Source organism: Condylura cristata, unplaced genomic scaffold (genome assembly GCF_000260355.1).
Source record: "Condylura cristata isolate star-nosed mole 26May11 unplaced genomic scaffold, ConCri1.0 scaffold00025, whole genome shotgun sequence".
NCBI classification, from domain to species: domain Eukaryota; kingdom Metazoa; phylum Chordata; class Mammalia; order Eulipotyphla; family Talpidae; genus Condylura; species Condylura cristata.
Window position 1 is genome coordinate 10,529,251 of NW_004567126.1, and position 26,284 is coordinate 10,555,534.

The window sequence follows — 26,284 nt, forward strand, 5'->3', positions numbered from 1 at the left end:
GGAAGGATCTCAGATTTGAGAGCAATGCAAGTTTACAAGTTTCTGGACTCCGATTTGGATGCTCTTTAAAATGCACCATGGCCCTTCTCTGCCAGTGCATTTGCTGAGACTGCAGACCAAAACAGAATTAGGAAACAGGAAGCCTTCTCCAAACAGAATGGAACTTTGCCTCGGGAAACGGGGGGTCTCCTCCTGGAACCCCCTGTATGATGGACCCTCAGGCCTCAGAGTATGCCCTCTCTCCAACGGCCCAGTCCCAGAGGCTTCTCTCTGCCTCTGCAGCACCCACACTCCCACACTCTCCTGTCCCGGGAGCCCCCGCCTGCTGCCCCTCCACTGGTGGGCTCCAGTTCCCCTTCAACAGGGCAGATCTCCTCCTCTGCCAGGCTTCCTGTCAACTACACCACAGAGCCAGACCCCCGCTGTCTTTCTCAGCAGCAATTCATCTGGTTGAGGCACTTACCTCGTGTGTCACTCGTCTCGTCTCTTTGCTTAGGGACCATTTGCTCTGCCCCTCAGTTCACCTGGAACCACAGAGGATAGTAATGGGATCTCCCCCTGTCCTAGTCACTTGTACGGTAGCCCCAGTATGGTGGGTGTTCAAGAGGCCTGGGGAGCATAGATGAGAGGAAGTCACAGAGGCAAGACACGGGTTTTAAATACTTACAGCTTTATTAGGAGCGGGCTGTTGACCCTGCAGCAGCCGACTCCCATGTATACACAGTATACACAGCCCAGCCAGTACCCAGGTCCCGCCCATCCTCTACAGTGCGCGGAATGCTAAAGAGCCACCAAGCCCAAGGGAGCCTCTGTCCGTGACAGTGTCGAGTGCCTTCGGGGGCCAGCTCTCGGGCTGGGCATGCTCACGCCCCCCCCACTTGCTCCACTCCTAGCCCCCACACAGCTTGCCCAGGGTGGAGTCTCCATCAGTGCGCTTGAGAGGCAGAGGAGGCAGGGGACTCCAGAGCCTGGACCCCTCCTGCTCCACGCACCCCATGAAAGAAGTTGTTAGAGCGCCCGACGTCCCTCTTCTTCCGCAGTCATGAGATACCACCTGAACATTTCATTCCATCACCAGAAACTTGTGTGGTGAAACTTGACTCCGCTGAGTCTGGGAGGGTGAGGCTGGACTAGTGAAGTAACCCTGCCAAGGGGTCCCAGTCAGATTTCTTTTAGAAGGAAAACACCATGACAGAAAAGGGCATCGAGACCCAGCTGTGTCGGGAACAAGGTTGCTTGTCCCTCCTTGAAAAGATGTGGAAAGCCACTCTACTCGGGGGCCAGTGACCCCCGGTGATGGCCGCTCCCTGCCCTCCCGCCCATCCCCCGTCCCTTCTGCACAGTTCCCATGCCACGCACCACCCAGAATGGGTGTGCCGAGCACAGGGCACAGTGCTGTCGTCAACACTCGGGGGTCCCATCTGCCCTGGTGCCCTGAGCCCCTTTTGACCCTGCAACCCCACAGTGTTCTCAATAGGGGGAGGCAGGCACACTCTCATTCTGCTTTTCAAGGGCAACAGCACCCCTGTCTCAGAGGCCCACATGCCCTCTGTACCCCCTTCACCCAAACTCCATTCAGGACTCACCCAGGGTTAGAATGGGATTAGAACAGCAACCCAGAGGCTTGCCTGGCTGGCTGGTGGGTTTGTGATTCTTTCAGAGGAGAACAAAGGACTGAACCCTTTCCCCAGGAAAGTCACTGGCTCTGAGGTCACCTCATTGATGTTGGGAACTTATTACCTACTCAAAAGCAAAATCTCACAAGTACACTCTGTGGCAGCTGCATCTTTCAGAAATATTCTGCTTGGCCAAAGAATCTGTACCCCCAAACATCTTTCCACTTGGAGATATTGAAAATGCCCTAACATGTCTCTTCTCCAGCAACAACCACGGGTGACGGCCAAGTAACCCCAGGTCAGGTCATTGATTCATAGCGCTTTCTGAACCAGTCCCCAAGCACCTAAAGAAAAAGGCTTTGTCGTTATCTGGAGCACCAGCAGGTGGTGGGATATAGGGGTGAGGGATCCACACTCATATTCAAGCTGGGGGCAGCTCAATCTACAGAGGACAGCAGCTAGGTCTGCTGGAAGCACCAGGGTCACCACTATCCCAGAAAGGGAGAGCGGTGGGTTCCCAGAGAGCATAGTCTGAGGTAGCAAACAATGAACCCCGTTATCCAACTGCAGAAGCCTGGGAGGTGATGGATGTGCCAGGCCCAGACTGCATGTAACTGTCCAGTCGAAGCCCAGTCTCCAGGTGCATGGGCATCAGACACCTAGCCTCCTACACATATCCCAAGCTCCCACTTGTGGGTATATCTCTGTGGCCACTTAGAAGGTTGTCCAAGGGAACAAAGAGCCAAAGGAGTCAGCTTCACTTATGCCTGCCTCTCTGGAGGAAGAAGCCATCGGAACTTCATCCCATCCAAGATGACATCCCCCCAAAGCTCTGACCCAGCCCCAAAGACAATAAAACCTCCTAGAACTCGCCTCAAACCCCCCGCTTCAGTCACAGAATCCAACACCCCTTATAAGTTTGGGCATCTTGTTTTACTAGCCAGACCCACTTGAAGAAGACAATGAGCTCCCTAGTCACTTCCTGTCTCTACCAGCAGAGCCTCAGAGGACACCTGAGCGCCTGCCCTCCGACTAGACACATCCTGGACCACCCAGATAGTGTCTCCACACACACATCTTCCCAAATGGGTCAGCCCAGGCTCTCCTCTCCGTTTCTGCCCCCACCCCCATTTTTAATGTTCAGTCCATGTCAGTCAGAGAAAGATGGTGGGCCAAAAGCACCATAAAAACCTGCCCTGTTCAGAGATGGCTCAGAGCCCCTGGGGCCACCTGAGGGTGCCATGCCACTGAGCCATGGCTCTTCCAGCAGCCTGTGGTCTCCCTGATGGAGGCCAAGGTCCCTGAAGTTCTGCCTGGGAGATGTCCATCCTCCAGATCCTCAGAAACTGGGCCCCAGAGCCTTCCACCCAGCACTGCACCATTCAGCCTCTCCCCGAGACTGGGCTTTGGAGGAGCCGGGCGTGAGGTAGACTGTGCATTATTTACTAGCTTCCCTGCCCAGGCCAGGGAGGAGGCGGGAACCTCGGCCCCTGCCTTGGTCCTTGTCCCTGGATGTGGTGACACCATGGCATGGGCAACCGGCCCCTGCCCTCTGCCCATGCTTCCAGCCAGCCAGGACACTGGCAGCACCGATGGGCAGAGTGAGAAAAAGAAGGGCTGACCCTATTCAGCACGGCCTCAAGATGCAGAAGTCCAGTTCCTGAGGCTTCCGGCGCAGGTTGCACTGGTCCCGGGCCAGCAGCCGCCCTCCGTGGCCCAGACACTTAAGTGGGCGCCTCTTGAATCCCCGGCCACAGCTCTTGGAGCAAGGCGACCAGGCGCCCAGCTCCCAGGTGGGGCAGGGCTCCCCGCAAGCGCGAGTCTCTACTGGCCTATGGGCCGCGTCACAAGCAGAAGTCACACGCTGCCCTGGGGAGCCACGGCAGTCCACTGCCCGCTTCTGCAGGCCACTGCCACAGCTGACAGAGCAAGGGCCCCAGCTGCCTGCCACCCAGCGAGCAGAGAGCCTGTCCTCTGGCTGCTCCACTTGATTCGAGAGGCTGTGGACGCTGTTGTGGAGCAGAGAGGGGTCCTGGGAGTCCTTGGGGTGTTGCGATTTGTCCTCTCGAGGCTCCTTGGGCAGATAGAAAGAGTAGCGGACCCGGGGTGGCGTCATCTTCCCCACGGAGAGGACCTCCACCGTCAGAGGCTCCAAGATGGGCCGGGAGGCCTGCAGGCTCTCCACGGCAGTGCCCGTGCCGCTGTAACGCAGCAAGCTGCCCTTCACCACCAGGTCCCGCTCCACAGCCGACACCACGAAGTGCCCGTTGAGCAGATACTTGCCCTGGCTGTTCTTCAGGGCCAGGTAGTTGTCATCTCCGATCAGCCCTTTGTAGCCACGTTGGCGGATGTCAATGCTGGAGGCGCCCGCGGGGATGGCCACCACGAAATTGTAGCCGTGCCTGGGGGCACAAGGGAGGTGGTGTGTTGGACAAGTGCTGGACTTAGGAAACTCGTATGTTATAAATGATTTTCCCCTTTCACAGACCCTGGGGCTGGTCACGACGCTGGCAGAGTACCAAGACTCACCAGCCTACCTGGACCACAATTTAGCGGCCCTGGGCACCCCCAACCTGGAATGTGGGAAGCAAGGTCACCTAAAACTAAATCCACTCTATCCTATCGACTAAAATGCCTCAGGATCTTTTTCTCTGCAGCCCATTTAACTTTGAGTGAAGACTAGCATTGAATAAAAACACAAGTTTCAGAGCCAATGAGTCCCCTTCACTGTGGCCTCAGGTAAGCTACCTTGCTGCTCAGTTCTCCCACTTAGAAAATGGAGATCAGGATCACACGTAACATTAAATGGTAACTGGGATTAAATGAGCCAAAACACCAAAGCATGTAGCAGACTGCTTAGTATATAGGAAGCACTCAATAGATGTTAGCTATAGGGGGTGGAAGTAAGTCTACACTGCCTGAGTTCAAGGCTGGGACTCTAGCCTTCAAGTTGCGGAATCAGGGACCCACATCAAGTCTTGGCCAGGATACCATTACCCTGGAGGTTTTAAGCAAGTCAGTCTCAATCTTGGTCCAGGGCCCCGTGTCCTCTTCCTTACAATGAGGGGTTAAACCAGGTGATTTCCAGGGTATCTTTCAGCATCATGGTCCAAGGGACACTTGTCATTTCCAGTGAAGCAAGTCAAGGGTATTTACCCTTAAATACCTAGTAGGCCTCCCCTTGTAGGCTCCTGTGAAGGGCAGCCTAGAATGCTATCTGTCCTGCCCAAGCACCCAGAGAAATTTCCCCCAGAGGGGTTCAGTAAAGGGTACTGTGTCCAGGAGCAGTGGAGGCCCCTGGACAGACATCTAGACTTGGAATCTCAAATTTTTAGAGCCAAACATAACCCCCTCCACTGAGGCCTCAGGGCTTTGACTGCTACCCTGCTTCCTTAAGGATATTCTTCCTGAAATTAAAGGGAATGAATGTGCTTGGCCTCAGAAATCTCAAGTCAGGGGAGCCGCAAACTCTGGAGTTGAAAAGAGAAAAGGCCCAGAGACATCTCCTCAGCTGACTGGACACACGTCTTCCTCAAGGGGACTTCCCTCAGCACCAGCCACTCACACTGCTGCCCCTTTTCACCTCATGACCATTGAGTCCCCAAGGTCTGGACCTCAGGAGCCGGGAGAAGAAAAGTTGTGCTAGTTCATCTCCAGGTATGTTTTGTCATCACCATCACAAACTCAGTGATATACTAGGTAATTAGCAATGCATTTTACTAGGATAAACTCCCTTCATTCATTCTCATCACTACACAGCACAAGCCATATTAGTGTCTGGCCCACTTTACACAGAAGGAAATCTAGAATTCTAGAGACTCCTCACTTGCCCAAGGTTATCCAGAACATAAGAACTAAGATTTGAGTGACAAAGTAAATCAAACTCCACGCAGACCCTAACAGCTGTCTGCCACCTCCCTGAATATTTTCACCGATTACCTATTACCCACTCAAGCATTCACCTTTGTCTGATCAATGAATGAATGAGCGAATGAATGAATGATCAGGCTTAAAGAACTGAGCGGTCTCCACAGCAAGAGCACTAGCCAGGATCTGACATTTACCCCAATGTAACTGAAGTTTCCAATGCTCAGGGCAACCCCACTCACTCCTCCCCCAGTTCCCTGCAGCACCAGGGGCCGGGTACTCACATGGGCTTAGTGAAGGTTCCTGTCACCTTCTTACAGCTCTTGTTGTCTCCCCCACACACCCCGCATTTATCAAACTTCTTCTTGGAGCCCAGGTTCCCGTCGCAGCCAGCCTTGATGCACCTGCCTTGCACGCAGACCGAGGTGGAGTCGGGTGTGCACAGGGTGCCGTCCACCACCTGCAGCACCCCCAGGAGGGTGAGACAAGCAGAGGGCGGCTCAACCACTGCTGTCCCAGAAGAACGGGCCCCTGCTCTGGCCTCCTGCCCCAGGCTCACTCACCTTGGGTGCCAACACATAGAAATAGCCAGTCCCATTGGCTCGGCAGATGAGCTTGCACTTGTCCCGGGGAGACACGCCTGAGTACTTGGGCACCCAGGCCACAGCCAGGCTCAGCCTGTTGGTGCTGTGATTGTAGCCATTGAACGCTTCACACTGCTCCTCCCGGAAACTCTTACCAGAGGCTGAGGAGGGAGAAAGGATAGGCCAGAATTTATAAAAGGGTTGGGTGGGGCCAAGAGAGATTGGGGGTTGGGGGGGGGGTGCTTCACCTCCAGTGGCTCTGAATGGCTTCTTCCCACTCTCAGCCAAGTGACTCATCAAGCCAAGTCACCCCATCTCAAAGGACTAAGCAGGCTGGGACCAAACGATGCAGGGTAGAGATGGTAATGAGTCCCCCAGACAATGTGGCCAGAATTCCCCAGAATTTGGCCTTAAATTCCCTCTAGAAGAGGTACCCTAACCAGCTATGCTGTAGGGTCCTTCAGCGGTCTATGAAAACTATTTAGAGAATGTTATTAAATGCATGAAATAAGCCCCATCCGTTACAAAATGATATGCAACTATGAATGTATTTGAAAATATTTGTGACAGATGTGTTCCTTGTTCATGCATTCAGTAGCAACATTCAGTATGTGCAGAGTGATGAGTACCAATAGGATGGTGCGAAATCTGAGTCAACTGTGATGCAAGGGAAAATACCCAGCATTTCTACGGGTGACAAAGTCACACGACTGCCGGTTAGTGCTGTAGTTTGCTTTCTGGTTTAAATAAACACTAACTTCGAGATAGAAAAATTAGTAGAACACAGCATATTAAACTTCTGAAGGAAAGTCTTGAAGTAATTGAAGGCAATACCAAATTTTAGATTTAAAGTTGGTAAAAATAAAGATAAAATTTTCTTCCCACCTACATTCATGAAGGCTGGATAAAGAATTCAGTGTTTAATTGAGAGAACTCTTGGCTTCTCGTTGTCTTGGGCCCTTGAGCCACCCTGTCTAACTGGAAGAAAACACCACCCTCACCCCTCACCCAAGGTAAATGAGGAGAGAGGAGACTGAAGGAATGTGCACAGCAAAGTGAACCACCTGGTGGCCAACAGTTACCCAGCATCAAGGCCATGGCCTCCAGCCCCACCTGCAAGTTGGGGCCACTGCTGCCCTCCTGGCCTCACCTGAGCTGGGGCAGGGCTCCAGGTTGCAAGACCGGTATTTCACCCTCACACCCTCGCAGTACTTGCCACCGTTGGCAGGAGCAGGGTTGCTGCACTGTCTCCGGGCCAGCTGCACACCCCCGCCACAGGTGCGGGAGCAGGCCCCGTAGGGCTCCCACTTGGCCCAGGAACCGTCCACCTGTGAGAAAGAGCATGTCACACTCCTGCCGGGGTTGGAGCGCCACACCCAAAGGCTGAGCCTGCAGAGAGCATGCGGGTCCAGCCTGAGGACCCCATGCCACACGGGGAGGAACATCCACCGTCAGCCTGCAGGGACCCACACACTTCTGCAGTTTCGTTAGCAAATGCCAGCTGCCGCCCTCTGGGCCAGTCTTTGGGCTACCAGCTGGGATGATCAAGGTCACCAGGGGCCTCTCTCTCATCTCAGGGGTGGTCTTGAGCAAGTGGCAAAACTTTAAGCTGCTGGGCCCTCCCTGATGGTGCAATGAGTTAGGATGAAGCACTTCATGCTGGCCACAACAGCTTCAGTGTGAGTTTGATCCCTGCCCCGTAGGTGACCCACATGGCGAGGCAGACCTCTCCTGACCCACCCGCTGCTCCCCTCAGCAGTGTTCTTCATCATTCAGACTGTTCTGCTCCCTACTCTGTCTCTGGTGAAGCCTCTCACCACCCCTGGCTTGTACCCCAGTTCTGTATGAATAACAACATAAATCTTTGAAAAAAAAAACCTTAAGTTGCAGAGACTTCCTCTGCAATACTGGAGCCAGTAATATTCAGGGATGAGTAGACAGGAAGATTTAATGTTGCAAAAGGAATGAAAATCCCTTCGCACCCACTTGCCCCCCAGGAGTTCAATTTCTCCTTATCTATTCTATCAGCATACTTGTGAGAATGAGTCTTGAAATCTTGGGCATGGCCAGACTCCAATCTTGCTGGTAAATTATGTTGTCATAGATATCTGTAAGTGTCCTACAATTCAGGTTTTTTACCTTAAGAGAAGACTGAATTTGAGAACGCTACACTATATGCAGTTTGAATGTTTGTGTTAAGGGGAGATATGGATAAGAGATTATTAAGCAATTCTAAAACTCCATTTGGCTTTGGGGTGAGTTATGCAGTTGTCTTTTATTTTTGAAGAGGGTGGGAGAAGGGATAGAAAATATATAATCTTTATTATGTTTTTCTAAGGATGACAGTAAAGTCAGTTTTTATCCCCTCAGCACACATTGGTTGAGCAATAGAGGGAACAGCCCAGTCGGAGAAGCCTGGGATTAAACAGTGACAGCCAGTGGGATGGACCCACATGGAGCTAATCAGAAACTGGTTGCGAGCAAGAGAAATCCTTGAACTGATGTATATGTTCGGGGTTCTTATGCTACCTTTCTGTTAGGAAGCTACTGTCTCATTGTGTCAACATGTCTGTTTATCCTATTTAAAAAAAATACCAGTCCCCCGCTCCTTCTAACTTCTTACTTCCTGAGAGACCCCGCTATATTCTCTTTCTCCCTCTTCCCTCCTCGGGGTCTGGTGACCAGGAGTCACCCCCATCACCCCACAGAAGCTGCTCTCTCAAAAGACAGCAGTGACCAGGGAAGGTGAAAACAGCATGACAGGCCTTGTCAGCTCTAATTTTTCTTCGTACTTAACATGATTCCTGTGGCTTCTGAGACCCTGCTGTGTTTTTACCTGACACCACGCCCTCTCTCCTGTTCCTACAGGAAACGCTCCCTACCACGGCTAATCATTCATTCATTCACCGTATTTGCTGAGTTCCAACCACATTCCTGGCAACACGTGCAGAAAAGCCAGCAGAAGCCTGAGCCTGCCCCACCTTCCTGACTGGTGCCAGGTGTGCCTACCGAGGCCCAATTCAGCCTTCAAGGTGACCTCAATGCTCCCTCAAATTTAACCACCTCACTGAAGTTTTTCAGACTCCTAGCCACTGTTTGTTGGTTGTTTTTTTTTTTTAAGATTTATTTATTCGTAAAGAACTGGGGTACAGGCCAGAGATGCGGAGGGTGAGAGAATTCACCAGAGACAGAGTGGGGAGCAGAACGGGCAGATCAACAAAGTACACTGCTGAGGGGAGCAGTGGGCGGGTCAGGAGAGGTCTACCGGGCCATGTGGGTCACCTCCGGGGCAGGCGAGATTGAACTCATGCGGAAGTGGCTTAAGCTTCCTAGTGCTGTGCTTTAACCCGCTGCGCCACCAGGGAGGGCCCTCCTAGGCACTGTTAATCTCTCATCTCCTATTCTCCAGGGACTTCATACTTCTTTCTTAACATACAAGGTACACCCGTCTGCCACGTGGTCTGTTACAATTCTAGTTTCTCCCCTAGACAGTGCACCTCTGAGACATGGCACTGGCCATGTCAGCTGCTGACCGGGACATCATGGAGGGCAGAGGACAGTGCAGAGGTATGGGGACAGTGTGGGGGGCTGGGAGCAAGGACCCAGCCATCACTAGGGTCAGGAAGAGAATGGACTCTTCATTCCTGTCTAGAGAGCACAAATCTCTTTACTGCCCCAACCTAACATCTAAAGAATATAAAGCTTCTATTCTATTCAGATAATGTTGAGGTCCTGAACCTATTCTTGATTGCTATTCTTATATGTCAGGGCAGAAAAGTAATTTTTGTTCAATTATGTTAAAGCATCAAAAAACCACCACCACCACAGAAAATAAAGCCTGGGGAGGAAAGAAAAGAAGACGCCAAGTGAGCCACTCTGAATGTGCGACTTTGGGTCCAGAGCACCCTGCTCTGAGCCCAGGATTAGGCCCCTCACTTCTGCTCCTCACCCCACCTGCCTTAGGTCTGTGACCCACCGTAACTTTACCCTCCAGACTTAGCATCAAGAAGAGGATAGGAGCCCAGCTGGGGAAACAGAGGCACAGAGCAGCAATGCCACACAGTTATAAACACACCACAAAGCTGTGATGGAGCAGACCCCAGTGGAGACCCCAGTCTCTGCTCTCCCACCCCAGCCAGCCCGTGCAGCTCCTGCACGCTCACCGGGTAGTTACTGAAGTTGTGTCTCTCCACGCAGGTGCCTCTGAGGCAGAACTTGCCGTCGCCACAGCTGGTGCCATCTGCCCAGGGGAAGTGGCGGGTCTGGCACACCATCTGCCCCTTCGCCTTGCCGGTGCACCACAGTTTGGCGCAGTACTGCATGTAGGGACAGGGCTTCGAGCCCACGCCGAAGGCCAGCTCGCACTGCCGACTCAGGGTGTAGCTGATGCCTGGGAGGTCCTCGGGCAGGGTGATGGGCTTGCTGGGTTGATCCAGGAGGCAGTCACCTGCAGAGAGGCCAGGCAGAGTGGGTGAAAAGGAGAAGGTGAGACTTCACCAAGTCAGCCTCGAAATGGCAGGGAGAGCATGAACTAAGGGGCAATGGAACCCACCGAATTCAGAGCCCAATTATTTGGCGCCACGCACACCTACCTTAGCTAGTGACAGAGGACAGGGTCAGGGAGGTGGCCTCCCCTGACAGCTCCTTCTCTGCCACCCTGCTTACCATGCCCACTGTCCAGGAAGTCGGTGATGATGGCAGCACTGCAGGCTGACCAGGGATTGGCACGGTCAATCTGGATGAGCGTGGGGGACATCATGTGGTTGGCTTGGAGTTTCCCAAACACCTCCTCACACACTTTCACGTTGTCGTGGGGCATGTTGAACACGTGGCCTGTGGGGTGAGCCAGGGGGTTGGGGGTTACCCATTTTCAAGGAGACCTGGGGTGGGAGGAGGGATTAGCCAGGGAAGCTGGGAGCTACAGCCACAGTTTTCAGGCTGGCTGTGTCTGCCTATCACTAGGTCTTTTGTGAATGCCTCAAGGTCATGTTCTTATATTCTCTGTCCCACCCATCAGTGTATGTGAAGACTGCATATACTGAACTTATTCTCCCCCTAGCACCTGATAGAGGAGACACTCCAATGACTGATGTACCCAATGTCACTGGCCAGCTGGGCTGGAGCCCCTGGGAAAATAAAGGCCATGTTAAGAAGACTCTGACCCTAAGAAGGGATTTTGTGGCATCCCTGATAGCACAGGGGTTAAGTCTCAAAGCCATCACCACCAATGCCTGGGATCCCCAGCCAGGGAGTAACCACATATGGCACAGCAGACCTTCCTGTCTTGCCAGCTGCTCCCCTTAGCAATATATTTCAGAATATCCACCTGTTCCACTCCCTACTCTGTCTCTGGTGGGTCCTCTCACCTCTCACACATCTGGCCTGCACCTCAGTTCTTCTATGTATAAATAAATATTTTTAAATAAGGCGTCTATAGGGCTTCAGGACATGAGAGAGCAAAGACAAGTATCTACCACTCCCCACCCTGGGCATGCAGTGTAAGCACAGAATGACCCAAGGACTGTCCCCTCCCTCCACCCACGCACACCCCCAGCCAGCCTTACCCAGCTCATGGGCAGTGGTGTAAGCTGATGGAAGCCCATCATCCTCAATCACAGAACAACTCCTCTTGGGGTCACACATGGTGCCCACATCAGCCATGCCCAGTGTGTCACAGGTGGTGGCCCCACACAGGTCCTGCCCAGGCAGAAGAGAAGTGAAACCAGCCAGAAGTCAGTCAGTGACCACAAAGTCCTCAGAAGAACACAGGGCACCCTTGGGACATTCCAGTTCATCGCCACTGGGCCTTACCAGAGCCAGCACCGCTTCCTCCAGCGGTTGTGGGGCTATTTATGGAACAACCCAGGCTAGGGAGGAGGCCCCAGGAAGAAAGCTCTGTGGCTCTGACAAGATGTTACCCTATCCTATGCAGGGAGGTCCCGCGGGCGTAAATTAGGAGGTACAGAATTAAACCACTCTATATAGAGAGGGCTTCCAGACCAGGAAATGGCAACTCCCGTAGCTGGCTGAGGCTCAGGTCATCGTAACTGAGGCAGGAGCAGTGGTAGGTCACCATCACCCACCCAGAATCAACTCTGAGCCGCCTCAGTCCTTGCTGGGTCACTGCCTCTGAACAAACACAAATGCACCTCTGTCAGAAGGACACTGGCCAGCCACGTTCCCTGGCCGAGATCTGACTTCTTGGGAGGTGGTAATAGGTAAGGAGGCACCGAGCCCCTGTGCAGACATGGCCCATTTGGCTACAGAAGCTTCAGAGGAGCTTGGGCATCATGGCTGTTAGGAAGGTAAGATGAATTAAATGGACCATGAGCTAAGCAAGAAGGTCCCCCCACTTTGTACTGAGATGAAACTTGCAGCAGAAGTTAGGGATCCAGCAGTGACCCTGACAGAGAGCGCTTCTGGGAGGGTGAAAGGGCAAAGGTCATAGTGGGCACCTCAGGCCAGTGATGCACCTAGACTCCTAAGAGCCCAGCAGCTGGAACTAGCATAAGACACGTGTACACATTCTGTCTCCCCCGCCCCCCAAGAAGACAGTGTTGAATCAGGGGAGCTGATAGTCTCATCATCCTCACCTTTAATTTCAGGGCATTTTATACTTGACAAACAATGGTTACCAGTAACACTGCATGTGGGTCCCACAAGAGACTTAGGGAGCAGGTACATTAATATACCTATTTGCCAAAGGTGGAAACCGAGACCCCTAGTTCATCGTGGCGACAACATAGTCAGTGCTGAACCGGACATGTACCATCCATGCTGACCCTACTTAATCCTCCCCACAACCAGCCGGTTAAGGACTATTACATTGACCTTCCACAGATGAGCAAACCAAAACTCAGAGACTCAAGTCACAGAGCAGAAAAGCATGTACTTGGCGTCCATATACTGGGGTTCTCTCTGTGTCACAGCTGATTGCCTGACAACTCCACTCAGGAGAAGGAGCTCTGTGTGTGTGTGTATGTGTGTGTGTGTGTGTGTGAGCATGTGTGTGTGTGCACACATCTGTGTTCACTCTCTCCCAGGGAGCCCAGATGTTCACACAAACGTCCTCGGAGATGCTCTCACTTTCTCAATGGTGCTTCTCTTCAGGCCTGTGTGTGTGCATACGTGTGTGTACAGGTATGTGTGTGTGCACATGCTGACATGGGGAAGGTGGGCAGCAGAGTTTGTGGGGTTAGCACATAGGAGGAAAACTGGTCATAGTCCAGAAAATCAGCAAATTTTAACCCCAAGCGCTTAAAGTTTACCACCAGAGCAGTGATACGTGGCTTCCCACAGTCAGCTGACAGCCACACCTCCCAGTGAGTTGACAGTGATCATGTCCAGAGAAGCACAGGAGTGATCAGACTTTACCCAGGGGCCCCGTGTCAGGGGCGCAGCGAGCACAGCCAGCCTTGGCCCCCCATCCTGTGCTCACACCCCACAGGGTGACCATCAAAGTCCCTTTTCTTACAAGTACCCTTCCCTATCCAAAGGTCCACCCTCCCAGAAAACTCTCCTGGCCCAGAGTCCTGAACTAGTAGACAGCTGTCAAAACTTGGGAGGAGGGAGCCCTCCCTGGTGGCACAGCGGGTTAAAGCACAGCACTAAGAAGCCAAAGCCACTTCCACATGAGTTCGATCCCCCGCCTGCCCCGGAAGTGACCACATGGCGTGGCAGACCTCTCCTGACCCGCCCGCTGCTCCCCTCAGCAGTGTACTTCATCAGTAGGCCTGTTCTGCTCCCCACTCTGTCTGTGGTGAATACTCTCACGACCTCTGCACCTCTGGCCTATACCCCTGTTCTGTATGCACAAATAAATAAATATTTAAAAAAAAACTTGGGAGGAGGATGGAAGGGAAGTGGTCAAGATCAGGAAGGAAGGGACTAAGGCCTGTGCAGGGATGTAGTGAAGGAGATGAGTAATGGGCCCTCTGTTCCTGGACATTAGAATATATAATCCCCCCATAAAGGTGGCAGCCTCTGGAAATTCTAGCCTGGTGGCCACAGCCCGGAGGGTGAGCCTCTGGCCAAGAAATACCATTCGTGGCACCACTGCCTTGAACAAGAGAGTGTGCAGAATAAGAACATGAAGCCTTGGCACCCAACCTCAAGCTATCACCAAGCAGATGATGTGACTGTGGGCATGTCACATCTCTCCTCTGCGCCTCACTTTCTTCCTCTGTGGAAGGGCCCATTCTCAGCTACTTCCCACTAAAACTAGTGCCCTCGGCCTCTGCTCCTTCCCATATCCCAGGATTCTTAGCCACTCCTGGCTCCAAGGGTGCTGAAAGGTTATGAAAGGAGAATGCAGAGCAGTGGGTTTTTAGAATGAAAAGGACCCTAGCGACTATCTTGTCTACAAACCCATGTGACATAGTTGATAAACTAAGTCCCAGCAGAGTGCAGGTCACCCACGGGGAGAGCTAGTGCCCTGTGCCCTACCCCGCCCATGAGAAGTAGGTCCACCAAACTGAGAGGTCAGCCCGGGGCCTCAGGGGTCACGGGAACTCAGCTGCCCGCCAGGCCACCTCTGCGGCTGGAAGGCCCTGAAAGCCAAAAGCCGTCCTCCCTCTCAGGGAGGGTGGATTCTCTCTGGAGCAATGAAATACAGCTGCAGGCCCTTCCTGGCCAGGAGCAACCTGTTCTTTCCATCAAGAAACCCTGGTTTCCCTGGATCAAACAAGAGGAACAAGGAAAGAGCTGCGAATTTCCTGAGGCTCGGGGCGTAGCTGAGAGCAGCTTTCCCTCAGTGTCCTCATGGTGGGAAGATGCAGCTGTTGGGGTCAGAGACTCTGCCTGTCCGGTCCCAGGGAAGAGGTATCAGGCCACTTTGAACACCCACGGTGGCTGTGCCTCATTTGTGGCACCAAAAATCTCCACCCTTCTGAATTGAACTCAGATACACTCCCACGGTTTTAACCTCTTCAACTGGGGCACTCGTCCCTAGAGACAGAAACTCTTCTGGTCTTTTCCACCTGGCAGGTGCAAGCGTTTTCCAGCCCAGCCCCTACCTGCCTCACTCTTTCTGGAACTGTGCCATTTCTCCTTGGGCCTAGATGCTTTTCCAGATAACCCAACTCATCTTGGCCGAGACCCTCCCAGATTTTTCTTTTCTAACTGTCCCATCATGCAAAATAATTAAAGGATGGGAGCAACATTTTGAAATATAAAAAAGGGGAGCATTTAGCACAGGCCCCATCTGTGTCACCACGATAGCTCCTGTCTTCCCGCCAGACCCCCTTCCCACCTTCTCTCATTTCCCCCATCAGATACTAAGAAGCCTAACAGTTTCCAGCCACAGGGAAACTGCACATAAATTCTGTCATGTGGCAGAAGATACAATGTCCTCATGTGCCCAACTTCTGCCCCTCATCAAGGAGCCAGGCCACGTCTTCAAGACCACACAACACTGCCTCTAGGTATCATACTCACAGGATCTCAAAGCTGCTGATGAGGAAACTGAGGTTCACAGAACCAAGGTTACTCACCCCAGGCCATGCAGCTATGAAGGGAAGAATGGGGTCCTTTTGACACCAGGGCAGTAGAGATCTCTGGCCTGAATCACACACACCGGTGAGGATGGCACCATGGCTGGGGGCCACCCTGGGCAGTATTAACACTGCCCTGTAACTGTAACTTGTTTCCATCTGAATACCCATCATGCACCACTCTGTTTCCTTATCTAATCCCAAATCACTTCTGTTTGTAATATTCAAAGATGGGGAATTGTATTTTGTTTTTTTTTTATGTAGAAGGAAAAAAAATCTAGGAAGTCAGGTCCTGGGCAAAGTGACTAAGAATGCCAGAAGACAGAAATAACATGCCAATAACTTCTAACAAGATTTGGTTTCACTAGAATATAAATCTCTCAAGATGGATGTTATAATAAAGCAAGAGACTGAGGTAACCAGAACACTAAGAATTACTAAAGTGAGGAAGACAAGAAACCCAAAGCTTGTAGAAAGAACAAATTTTTCTGCAAATGCTGACTCCATGAGAGGGTGCCTGCCTGCCAAATAGAATGATAGTAGGTAAGCTCTAGTGAGTGGCTACTATGTAGCAGGCACAGGTCTGAGTTCCACCTGTATTAGCTCACGGAATCCTTACAGCAGCTTCATGAGGGAGAGGCTATTATTAAGCCCCATTTTACTGGAAAGACCCAGAGAAGTAGCCCAAGCTTAGACCAGGGTGGGGGTGCAGCCAGGTGTGGAAAAGCAGGTGGCAGCCTCTGAGCTGAGATCTCCCCATGGCTCTGTGTTCCTTCCAGTGCAAATGCCCCCCAAGAATGAAATGACTGTGGAATCTCAAAAGGTCAAGGTTATCTATCCCATATTTCCCCCTTCAGAGAGCAGGCTGTTCACTGATGGGGGGAGGCAGCTTTAAGTGGTGCATGTTGCTGGAGTTACAGCTGTACCACCTCCCTGGGTGAGCAAAGTCCTGGCTCCTGGCCCCACACCTAAATTGACACGCTGACTCCCATCTCTCCTGTGTACCCTGTCTTCTAGCTTCTCTCTGCCCCCCACCAGCAAAAAGCCAAGATGAAATGCTGAAAGAAGCAAAGAGTCCAGGGAAACCCAACAGCAAAAAGCCAAGATGAAATGCTGGAAGAAGTAAAGAGTCCTCCCCCAACCTGCAGCAACAGCCCCAAACACCCGATTAATGATTCTCCAGGAAGGGAGGTGAGCTACTCAAGCACCCCAGCTACTTTCCCTTAGGTCAGCACCTTCCTTCCATGAAATACACTGAACATCATACTAAGGAAGGGCCCACTGGAGGGGCTACAAAGTTGTGGGGGAGGGTCCCACCTCCAAGGAGTTGACTAGAAAGTGCCGGAGTCCATAATTTCCATGCAAAAGCAGAGATATGTCATCAGCCAAGTCCCCGTGCAAGGGCCATGGGAGAGAAGTTTTCAATTGGGGCGATCCCACATGTAAGCTCTGGAAAGGAACCTGTAGGTAATTATTCAACCACAAACTTAACTGAGTGTCTACCAAGGTAGTGATGACAACAGCTGCCACAGTTGGGTGCCCATTCTGGAACACTTCATAATTTATCCTTGAAACAGCCCTGTATGGTAGGTATCACTGTCCTCATCTCACCCTTATTCTAAGGATGAGGAAAGGGAAGCTCAACTAGCTGATTCATTCCATGCCCCGTGCCCCATGAGGAAAGAACACATGCCAACATTCAAAGTCAGCTCTGCCTGACCCCAGGCCTGTGTTCTTCCCTGTGCCATCACCAGATGATGAGGCCCAGGCTCAAACATGGCATCCAGAAACCACACAGAGAAGATCGAAAGAAACACAGGAGCAAGGCCTTTGCCTTCTTGACTAAACCAGTGTTTGAAAATGAAAGGAAAACACCCTAGAGTACACTCCTCCCTCCAGTCCCCCAGCCCCCACCACCATCCTCCATCATTAATATTCACTATTAGTACAAGTAAGCAAGGAGGGAGAAGAGTAATATCCTATGAGCCAGAGAGGAAGCATATTCTGCTTTGTTCTCCCCCTCTCTCCCATTGCCTCCTCCCTACCAAAAGGAGTGGGCTGAAGTCACCACCACTTAGGTATAAGGGTTTACAAATTATTAAGTACAAAATTATAGATTGCTCCTCTTGGCTAATACCTTCAGAAATGATCCTGATGAAATTGGGAGTAAGTCTTTTTTTATTGCACTGGGAGAGATGTATAAAATATTTATTATCATTTTCTTATTATTGATTTATTTAATCCAAATGCTAAATGTCACTGCTGTATTGCAAAGTAGTTTATTATGGAAAGAACTGTCTTCTATTTCAGGTGGGGTTCCAGAAGGCTGTTTCAGGACACAGGGTCTAGAATGAACACACACACCTGCATGTCACCTTTGGAAAACACAGTTCTACTCAAGACCAAAATAGGAACAAAAGCAACAAGCTTGGGGTTGTGAGACATGGAAAGGTCAAGAATGAATGAAGAAAATAGGAGATGGGAAAGACAAGAAAGAGTCTTTCCCAAAGGAGGAAGGAGAGAGTGAAGAAGAAAATGGTGAGCGTAGGGCCAAGAGAGAGCCATAGACTGGTACTCAGCTGACAGACAAAATGAGTACAGAAGTAAGTAGGCAGAAAAGCCACAAGTTACAACTCCCAAAGCACAGTCAGCGTAAGGAAGAGATGTCCTGATAGTAAGACAGATGAGGGGCAGAGGAGAGAGCCCCCTACAGGTAGACAACAAACATCCTCTCCCATCATCCCCCACCCCCACCCATTGCCTTTCTTGCTCCCACCCCTCCAAGCAGCTTTCTCTGCTCTGGCCTTAAGAAAACTGACCTGCCACTGAGCTTCCAACAGAGGAGTGTCCAAGCTTCCCCCAGGGCACTTAACACTCCACCTTGTCATTAATCCTTGGGGGCTTCATAGGTGTCCCTAGGCCCCATCTTAGTAATGTCTGTATCTTCACAGCCTAGGGACAGTACCTGGGAATAACAGATGCTCAATAAGTATGAAAAGAATGCATGACTAAATGAGTGAACTCTAGCCTACCACAAAGTTACCCAAAGAGCAGAAATATGGGATCTAAAGAGAGAGAAGATGGGGGTGTGGGGAGGGTGTGGAATTCAGTCCTACTGAGCCCCAGTTTGAGATATCTGGCTCCTGCTGCCCAAGGAGACAGGAAGCCATAGGAACTTTGCTCCTCCTAGAAGTAAATGTTCGCCCAGAAAAAAAGGGCTCTGATTCTTCCCAGATTCTGGTTCCAGTCCTCTGACCTCACCCTGCTGTTATGAGCCTGGAGGCTGATCACTTTGCAAAATCAGATGTGTGCTCCTTCTCCAGGAACATGAACTTATTTTGAATCTCTAAGCAAGCTTCCAATTGTCAAAATACTTACAGTATGACCCACTTATTCTCCTTTGTGGACAGTAAAGGATCCTCCCTAGGTCTTGACTGTCCAGTGTTTTGATTTCAAACCCCCACACCCCTCCCTCTGTCTGCCAAGAGGACAGCAGTGTCACCCCACAGCCCAGCCCAGATTGTCTTCATGCACAGTGAGTCTGCTTGTCCAAGAAAGAGGGAGCTTCGGCCTGCCGGTCACCTCACTCACACTGCTCCCCTTCCTGGTACCCCTGCTACCTGGGGTTCTGCGGGCACAGCCCTCGCCTCTTTCACAGGAGGAAATACAGTCTGAGCTTCTCCACTGCACCTCCAGTGAAAACCATGATCAGAAGAGGATGATCAGGGCCCTCCCTGGTGGCACGACAGGTTAAAGTGTAGCACCATGAAGCAAGCCACAGCTGCTCCAGCACAAGTTCGATCCCGGCCAGGGGGGTGACCCACTTGGCACAGCAGATCCTTCCTGTCTCGCCCCCTGCTCCCCTCCGCAGTGTACTTTGTCAGCTGGCCTGTTCTGCTCCCCACTCTATCTCTGGTGAAACTTCTCACCAACCCTGCACCTCTGGCCTGTACCCCAGTTCTGTATGCATAAATAAATAAATATTTAAAAATACATTACTAAAACCTTCTTATCAAAAAAATCATATATATCATATATAATATATATGTATTCAAATTGTAATGTGAAAAAACAATGCTTATACTAACATTATACTAAGCCAGGTTAAGCAGAATAGCTCATACATCTGGTTGAAAGGATTACTACTGACCCTTACAAAATAAAATAAAAATCCCTCTTGTGTTGCAATAAAGCAATCAACCCCTGCTGCAGGTTCCCGGAGATCGCATCTGCCTTAGTCTAGAAAGAGCAGCTGTGCACTTGTGTTCTCATCGAATACAGTACCTTCCCCAAGGATTTCAGGAATGAGCAGTTTGTAAGGCTCTAAGAATGCAAAAGCCCCTGAAGTCTGCGCTGGCAAGAAGGTGGGAGAGAGATGTTTATGCTAAAGAATAAAGCACATACCTGGGTGATAAACCTGCCAAAACAGCCTCCCCACTCTCTGAGTTGGCCCTCTAGATGCCTAAGGGATAGACAGCTTCTAAAGTCACATCTTGCACACCACTGCTTCTGACCCAAGTGCTAAAAACATCTGGTACCCCTTAGACACAGTCAACAGAGCCTGGGTCTAGCGCACACCACTGACAAGCAGAAGCTGTCACGCTGTTTGATTGCTTTTTCTTCAAAAGGCGGGTCTTCTGATGGCATGGTCCATCAGAAGAGCAGGAGTCCTCTTCCTAGGATGGGTTCCGAAAGACAATCCAGCCACCAGGCAACAAAGACTGAGGACTGTTTAGCGCCAGTGAGTGACCCCTGCAGGGTCATGCCAGGTAGTGGACAGAGCAACAGCTGCTGTCCCCATTAAGATATCCTGTTCTTGGCCTTTGCTTCCCCCCACCAGCAATCTGACGGCTGAGTTGGTCTGTGTGCAGATATTGAAGCTGCCTCCTTTGCAGTTTCCCTATGACTCAGACCGTGCTTGTAGGGGCTGGGCAGTGGCAGTTCTGCAGACCTCAGTTGGAAGAATGAGCACAAGGAAGCAGACTCAAGCCAAAGACCTCCCTAGAGAAACCAGGTGGTGGGAGGAGAAGGCTGGGAAAGGAGGATGTTCAACTCCAGGAAGGGACTAGCTGAGCCAAATGGGTTAGTGTGAAAGACTCCAGTTCCAGCCTATGCGCTTCCCTCCAACTCTGAGAAGCCATTTGGAAGCAGTGGAGCGTTAGACTCCCATAGGTAACCAAGGATTCCGTGCCAGCCCCGAATGCCATGATATGGCAATAACAAAATAGGAGCATGGCACAGATTTAAGCTGTCGTCTCCAAAATCAGAGGAAGCGGGTCACTGGAATGCTCTCTGCTCCCGGTCTTCTGATCTGAGAAATTGTAAGAATCCAAAAGTATGATTGTTCTCACTCTATGCTCCTACATTTTCATGCATCTGTGGCTTATTTGAGACAAGCTATCAGTTGAAGACCTGCAAAAAGTAAAGCTGATTCTATCTGCTTTTTTTTCTTTTTTCTGGGCGCCTTTCTAACCCCCAATACTCAGCTCCCAACCCTGCGGCTGGGCTCTGCAGATGCTCTTTACGAAGGTGGCGCCACTTCCAGGCACTCAGGGCAAAAACTGGAGCCCTGTGGTCGAGTGCGGTCATTGGTAGAAGTTTCAGTCATGAGCAATCCTGGCTACTCTGCTCAGGTGAACACATCTGAGAAAATTCCTCACCCTCCCTCAACCAGGACTAGGAAAACTGAAAGAGAAGTTCCCAGCTCAGATGCAAGTAAAAGCCAAGCTCCAAACAGGTGGCCTAACTAGACTACCTAAATGAATTGGAGGCGTCTAAAATAAAGGCCATCCCAGGACAGAAGGGCGAGCGAGAAATCAGCCAAAGAAGGAGGGGACGAATGCCCTGAGTGAGTTGCCCTTGCAGTCAAACTCACTGATAACTCCCTCTACCCTAATCCAGTTTTCCAGGCCCAGGTCAGAGTGAAGAACACAACCGTGTTGTCCGGTCTAAGTGCAGCCATGTACTGAACTGAGATAGCTAGATCACTTTCCAGTTCTACAAAGAAAGGAAGCCTCGGAAGAGATGTCCGGAAGAATTAAGACGCCGCCGGCAATGAGGCGGACATTTCCCGCCCTCTCCAACACCATCCTCAGAGCGCCTCCTATCTACCTTGGAGACAAACTGCGGGTCCTGGGCGGCAACTTCCTGGGTTCCTGCCCCTCCGCGCCTGCTCTAGGAGCTGGCTGATTGGCCACGCCAGGCCAACACCTTCCCAAAGAGCACACACTCTGACCGCCCACGTGTACACAGAGGCCGGTGCACCCGAGCTCCGCTGAGGCTAAGAGAGGGCTGTCTCCGAAAGATCCAAATTGGGAGTCACAATTCAGACTCAGGGACACTGCACAAAGGAGATTTGGAGAGCTACCCGGTGATAACCCTAAGAAAATGCAGCTGTGTGAGTCCGCAGAGGTGACAGATGAACTCACCTGCCTGGTGAAGAGGATGGCTGTGTCCCAGTATTCGGGGTGTTTGTCACTCACTTTATTGAGCTTCTTCTGCCAGGCGCAGAAGTTGCGCAGCGTCAAGGCAGCGTTGCCGGTGACCTTGGGCCCTGTGTCGCGGTCTCCGAGAAGCATTACCTTGACCACCACGATGCTGATGGGGTTGAGGATGCTGGGATGGCGGTAGAGTCGCGCCGCGGTGGCCAGCAGCGTCAGCAGATAATGCTCCAAGTCCGCGCCGTGGAATTTGACCATCGACTCGTCCGCCACCACCAGCGTCTCCACGTAGCGTGGAATAGACACGAACCGTTTGGCGCGCCCGGACCTGCGCCAACTGCGGCTCTCCCCTAAGCCGGTCCACCGAGGCTTGTACGGGTCTAGAGCCCGCAGGATGGCGGGGTTCCAGCCTGAGGCCACCCCGCAGCGAGAGGTGGGATCTCCGGCAGGCCCGCCGGGGACGCCCTTGCGCTGGAGGAGGTGTGCACCCAGGCTGTTGCGCTGCGCCTCCGGCACGCTAGCGTTGGGGAGCGGACTAATGACATACTCCGCTCCGCGGTAGCCGAAGGCTCCGCGCAGCCCCCCGCACAGGCTCACCGCGGCGAACGAGTCCGGCTCGGCGTTCACGTCCCCGGAGTAAAAGCAACGTCGCAAGTCTGGGGAGCTCCGAGTGAGCTCCTGGAGGGGGACGCCCAGATGCTCGGTAGCAAAGGCTGGCGCCAGGAACTGAGCATCCGGCATCAGGTGTAGGTAAAAGTCCTCCTGAAACGCTGTGATCTGAAAAATAAGCCCTTGATCCCCGGAGTCCTTAGGACCCCGCTGGTAATAGTGGCGGCCGTTGATGTCATGGTCCAGTCGGATGGGGACCACTACCTCCCGTTCTGGCTCGGACCCGCCGGCGGGTCTCCAGCCAAGAGCCAGGGTTAAGATACCCAGCAGGAGCATGGCGCCGGGCCGCGCACAGCGGCCCTCTCACCAGGGCTCAGCCGGGCTCCACCGGTTGCCGGCACGTTCTCCTTTGCAGCCAGCACACTGAAACCACAAAACGCTTGGAGAAAAGCCCGCAGCACTCAGAAAGGAGAGCCCAGGAAGAGAGACTCCTCTGAGAGCAGTGAGCGTGCAACGGGCAGCCCGCGCCTCCTACCTGTGCCTTTCCAAGTAAAGCGCGCCCTGGCAGCTTAAGTACAATCACTGTCAAGTGCAAGGATTTGCAGCCGAGAACTAGAGGGAGATGCCCGCCGCTTCTCCCAACCTCCGCCACTGCAGCGCCGCAAAGCAGGCGATGGGCGAGCCTATTAAAGGCCCCCTCCTCTTTGGACTGCCCAGTTAGCGCCCCTCCTTCTCCTTCCTCTCTGCCTCCCAAAGCTTGCAGCCTCAAGCCTGGGGTGGGGGGGAGGGGTGGCGGGGGGGGGCACCGAGGTCCCGCCTCCAGAGCTAAGCCACTTAGCTGGGAGGGAGTGGCGTGAGCTGAGGCAGGAGGCGTAGGCTGTCGGGGGAAACCAGCACTGGAGTCTCGGTTCTTGTTTTACCCCTCCGCGGTGCCTCGGTGCGCCCCCTTCCTCACTCCCCTGCCTTACACTCACATCAGCCGCCTCAGTCCAGGCGGTCCAAGCCTTCACTTCAAGACAGCTGGAGTCGGGAATTGGGGATGCACGCACCGCTTGCCCCTCCCCTCCCAGGCCCACCTGGTCCCGCCTATTGCAACCTCGGCGTTTCTTCACCACAGTGGCGGCTAAACGCACAGAACCAAGACTTACCTTGGAAATACTCTGTTGCCAAAAGGGCAACTTCCCCGGGACACTGACAGCCCTTCTGGGAGTCAGGCTCCCCTCGGTCTGCCCTGGAAACTGAGGGCAGCTCCAGAGACTGGTGCAGATTGTTCAATTTTCAGGAATTTTGCCATTCAGCTGTTAAACAACCATTATGCAAAGTTAAAGTGTATAAATGTGTAAGTTATGTTTTCAAGTAAACCCCATCTCTCCCTAATTATTTGAGGCTCTTGAGCCTCCAGAACCACCAGCCTTCACCCTCCCCCACCCCCAGAAACCCACAGAACCCACTGTGTGTTCAGTTTCCAGAAAAGAGAGCAGAGGGAAGTAGAAGTCTGATGGAATTACTTATTGGGGTGCTCTTCTTCGTGTCCCCCCCAGCTACATGTGCCCCTCCTCTCCGCATGCCCTCATCCTCTGCATGTCCTCCTTCAGGGACATCACCTGAGAATTTGGAATAGGTGGGTGGTGCTCAGAGTATTTACACCACTGAAATGGCCAAATGTCATTTGGACTTGGAAGAAGAGGGGCACCCCTGTTTAAAAAAAAAATTAAAAAGTTGCACTGGGTGAGATGTGAGAAAGGAATTGTGCTGTTGCAAGATGAGGGGGTGGGGTAACAGGAGGCCAAGTGACTGCAGACAGTAGAAGCAGAGGCACCACCTCCGTGAGTTCATCTCGCAGGGTGCGGTGGTGACAGGCTGTGCGAGGATGAGCACCCCACCATCAAGTCATGAGGTCCCATCCAGCTCAGAAGAATGTGGGAGGTACCCTGCTTCCTACAAGTCTCTCTCCATCAACTCCACATCTTTCTTCCACCAAGATAGAAAGGCAAGTAGAGTAAGAAGAGCCTTCCTGGTCTCTCTTGATACCCAGAAAGTGTTTACAAATCCAAAGACTTTGGGTTGAGTCTGCAAGAAGGGAGGGGAGAAGAGGGAAATACACAGTGGTTCTAAAGATGAAATGGTGTGGAAGAGTTTGAGAATTTTCTTAGGAACACGGCTGCCCAAGTAAACAACTATTTTTGCTGTAACAAGCTCTCTGGGACACGTTCATGGGAGGAGAGTATGTTTTGCCCAGCATCTTCTCTCCATAAAGGATACCCGAGGGCTCCCGGGAGATCATGGGCTCAGGTGCTATAATAGTCTTGGAGCCCTCGCCAACCGACAGGCATGAGGCTGAAGTTCATTATGTGCATGAGTATGAGTATTTATGCTCTGTAAATGAAAGGGAAAATATACATTTTCAGGGACAACTGTGTGAGAGAGAGTTCAAGTTTACAAAGGCCTTGTGTGTTGGGGTGTTTGAGGGTCTATAATTAAAAGGAAACTCAGACAACCAAAGACAACCGTAGTCACTTATTTAGGACAAAAATGGTTTTCCTACACCCAGAAGATTTAAGGGTGGGTTACAAGGTTTCCCACCATTACTTTCACTGCACTGGATGGGGCTTGGCAAGGCTGTGGCTTGCCAATCAAGATGGCAGACCCAAGGAGAAGAGCCCTTTCCCTCCTGTGTGCCAGTCTTCTCTGTCCATAATCATAGCCTTGCTGTTCTCAGTGCTGAGTACAGAAACTGCCATGGGGACTTTCTCAAAGGTATTGATGACCACTGAGCCCTGACCCTTGCACTAAACCACACCAAGCATTTTATGTGCATTATCTTGCTTAATGCTTGCCTCTGACTTCTTGGGAAGCTCCAATTTTAAGTCCAATCACTTTTACCCAAGATTCCCTAACCAAGAATCCAAGCTCTTAAAATAAGATGAAGTAGAATACAAAGAGGACTTAGTAGAAGTTAGGAGAACACAGCACTGACACCACTATCCATCAGTGGTGTGATTCTCTTACTCAGAGACTTGTTTTTTTTAATAATATAATAGCTTATTTTTACATCATTTTGTGCTTTTTTTTTTTTTTCATCTCAGTTATAATCCCTGTGGGCTTCCCATCACCAGATCACCCATGTGCCATCACCATAGTCTGGTGTATTTCCTTCCCCCCACTGTTTTTGACCCCATTCCTCACTCTACCCCCATAAAATGTCTCTGGTCTATAGCTGTTCAATACTGTTATTATTTTCTCGCCTGGTTCACTATACTCCTGCTATGAGTGAAACCATCTGGTATTTTTCCTTTTCATTCTGGCTTATTTCACTAAGCATGATCTTTTCCAGCTCCATCCATGCTGCAAAAGGCATGTGTTTATTTTTTTGGTTGCTGAGTAATATTCCATTGTGTATGTGTACCACATCTTTTTAACCCAGTCATCTACTTTTGGGCATTTGGGCTGCTTCCATGTCTTTCCAATTATAAATAAAGCAACAATAAACATGGGGTGCAGGTGTCTTTTTGAATCAGTGCTTTTGTGTCTTTTGGGTAGGGATCACTGGAGTGGGATTGCTGGGTCATATTAAAGCTCCATGTTTAGCAGTTTGAGGAACCTCCAAACGGTTTTCCATAGTGGTTGTACTCATTTGCATTCCCACCAGCAGTGCAGGAGAGTTCAGAGACTCGATT

At 51.6% G+C, this 26,284-nt stretch overlaps 1 protein-coding gene across 1 annotated transcript; it reads right to left on the reverse strand.

The window, feature by feature from the left end:
* Positions 1-699: 699 nt before the first annotated feature.
* Positions 700-22,943, reverse strand: ADAMTS15 (ADAM metallopeptidase with thrombospondin type 1 motif, 15). The gene is made up of 8 exons (XM_004689089.2): positions 21,987-22,943; positions 11,632-11,764; positions 10,733-10,900; positions 10,231-10,514; positions 7,218-7,395; positions 6,047-6,228; positions 5,768-5,943; positions 700-4,018 (listed from the first exon to the last, which is right to left on the reverse strand). The coding sequence occupies exons 1-8, from the start codon at positions 22,941-22,943 to the stop codon at positions 3,244-3,246; spliced, it is 2,853 nt and encodes a 950-aa protein (XP_004689146.1). The 3' UTR covers positions 700-3,243.
* Between the last annotated feature and the right edge of the window lie 3,341 nt (positions 22,944-26,284).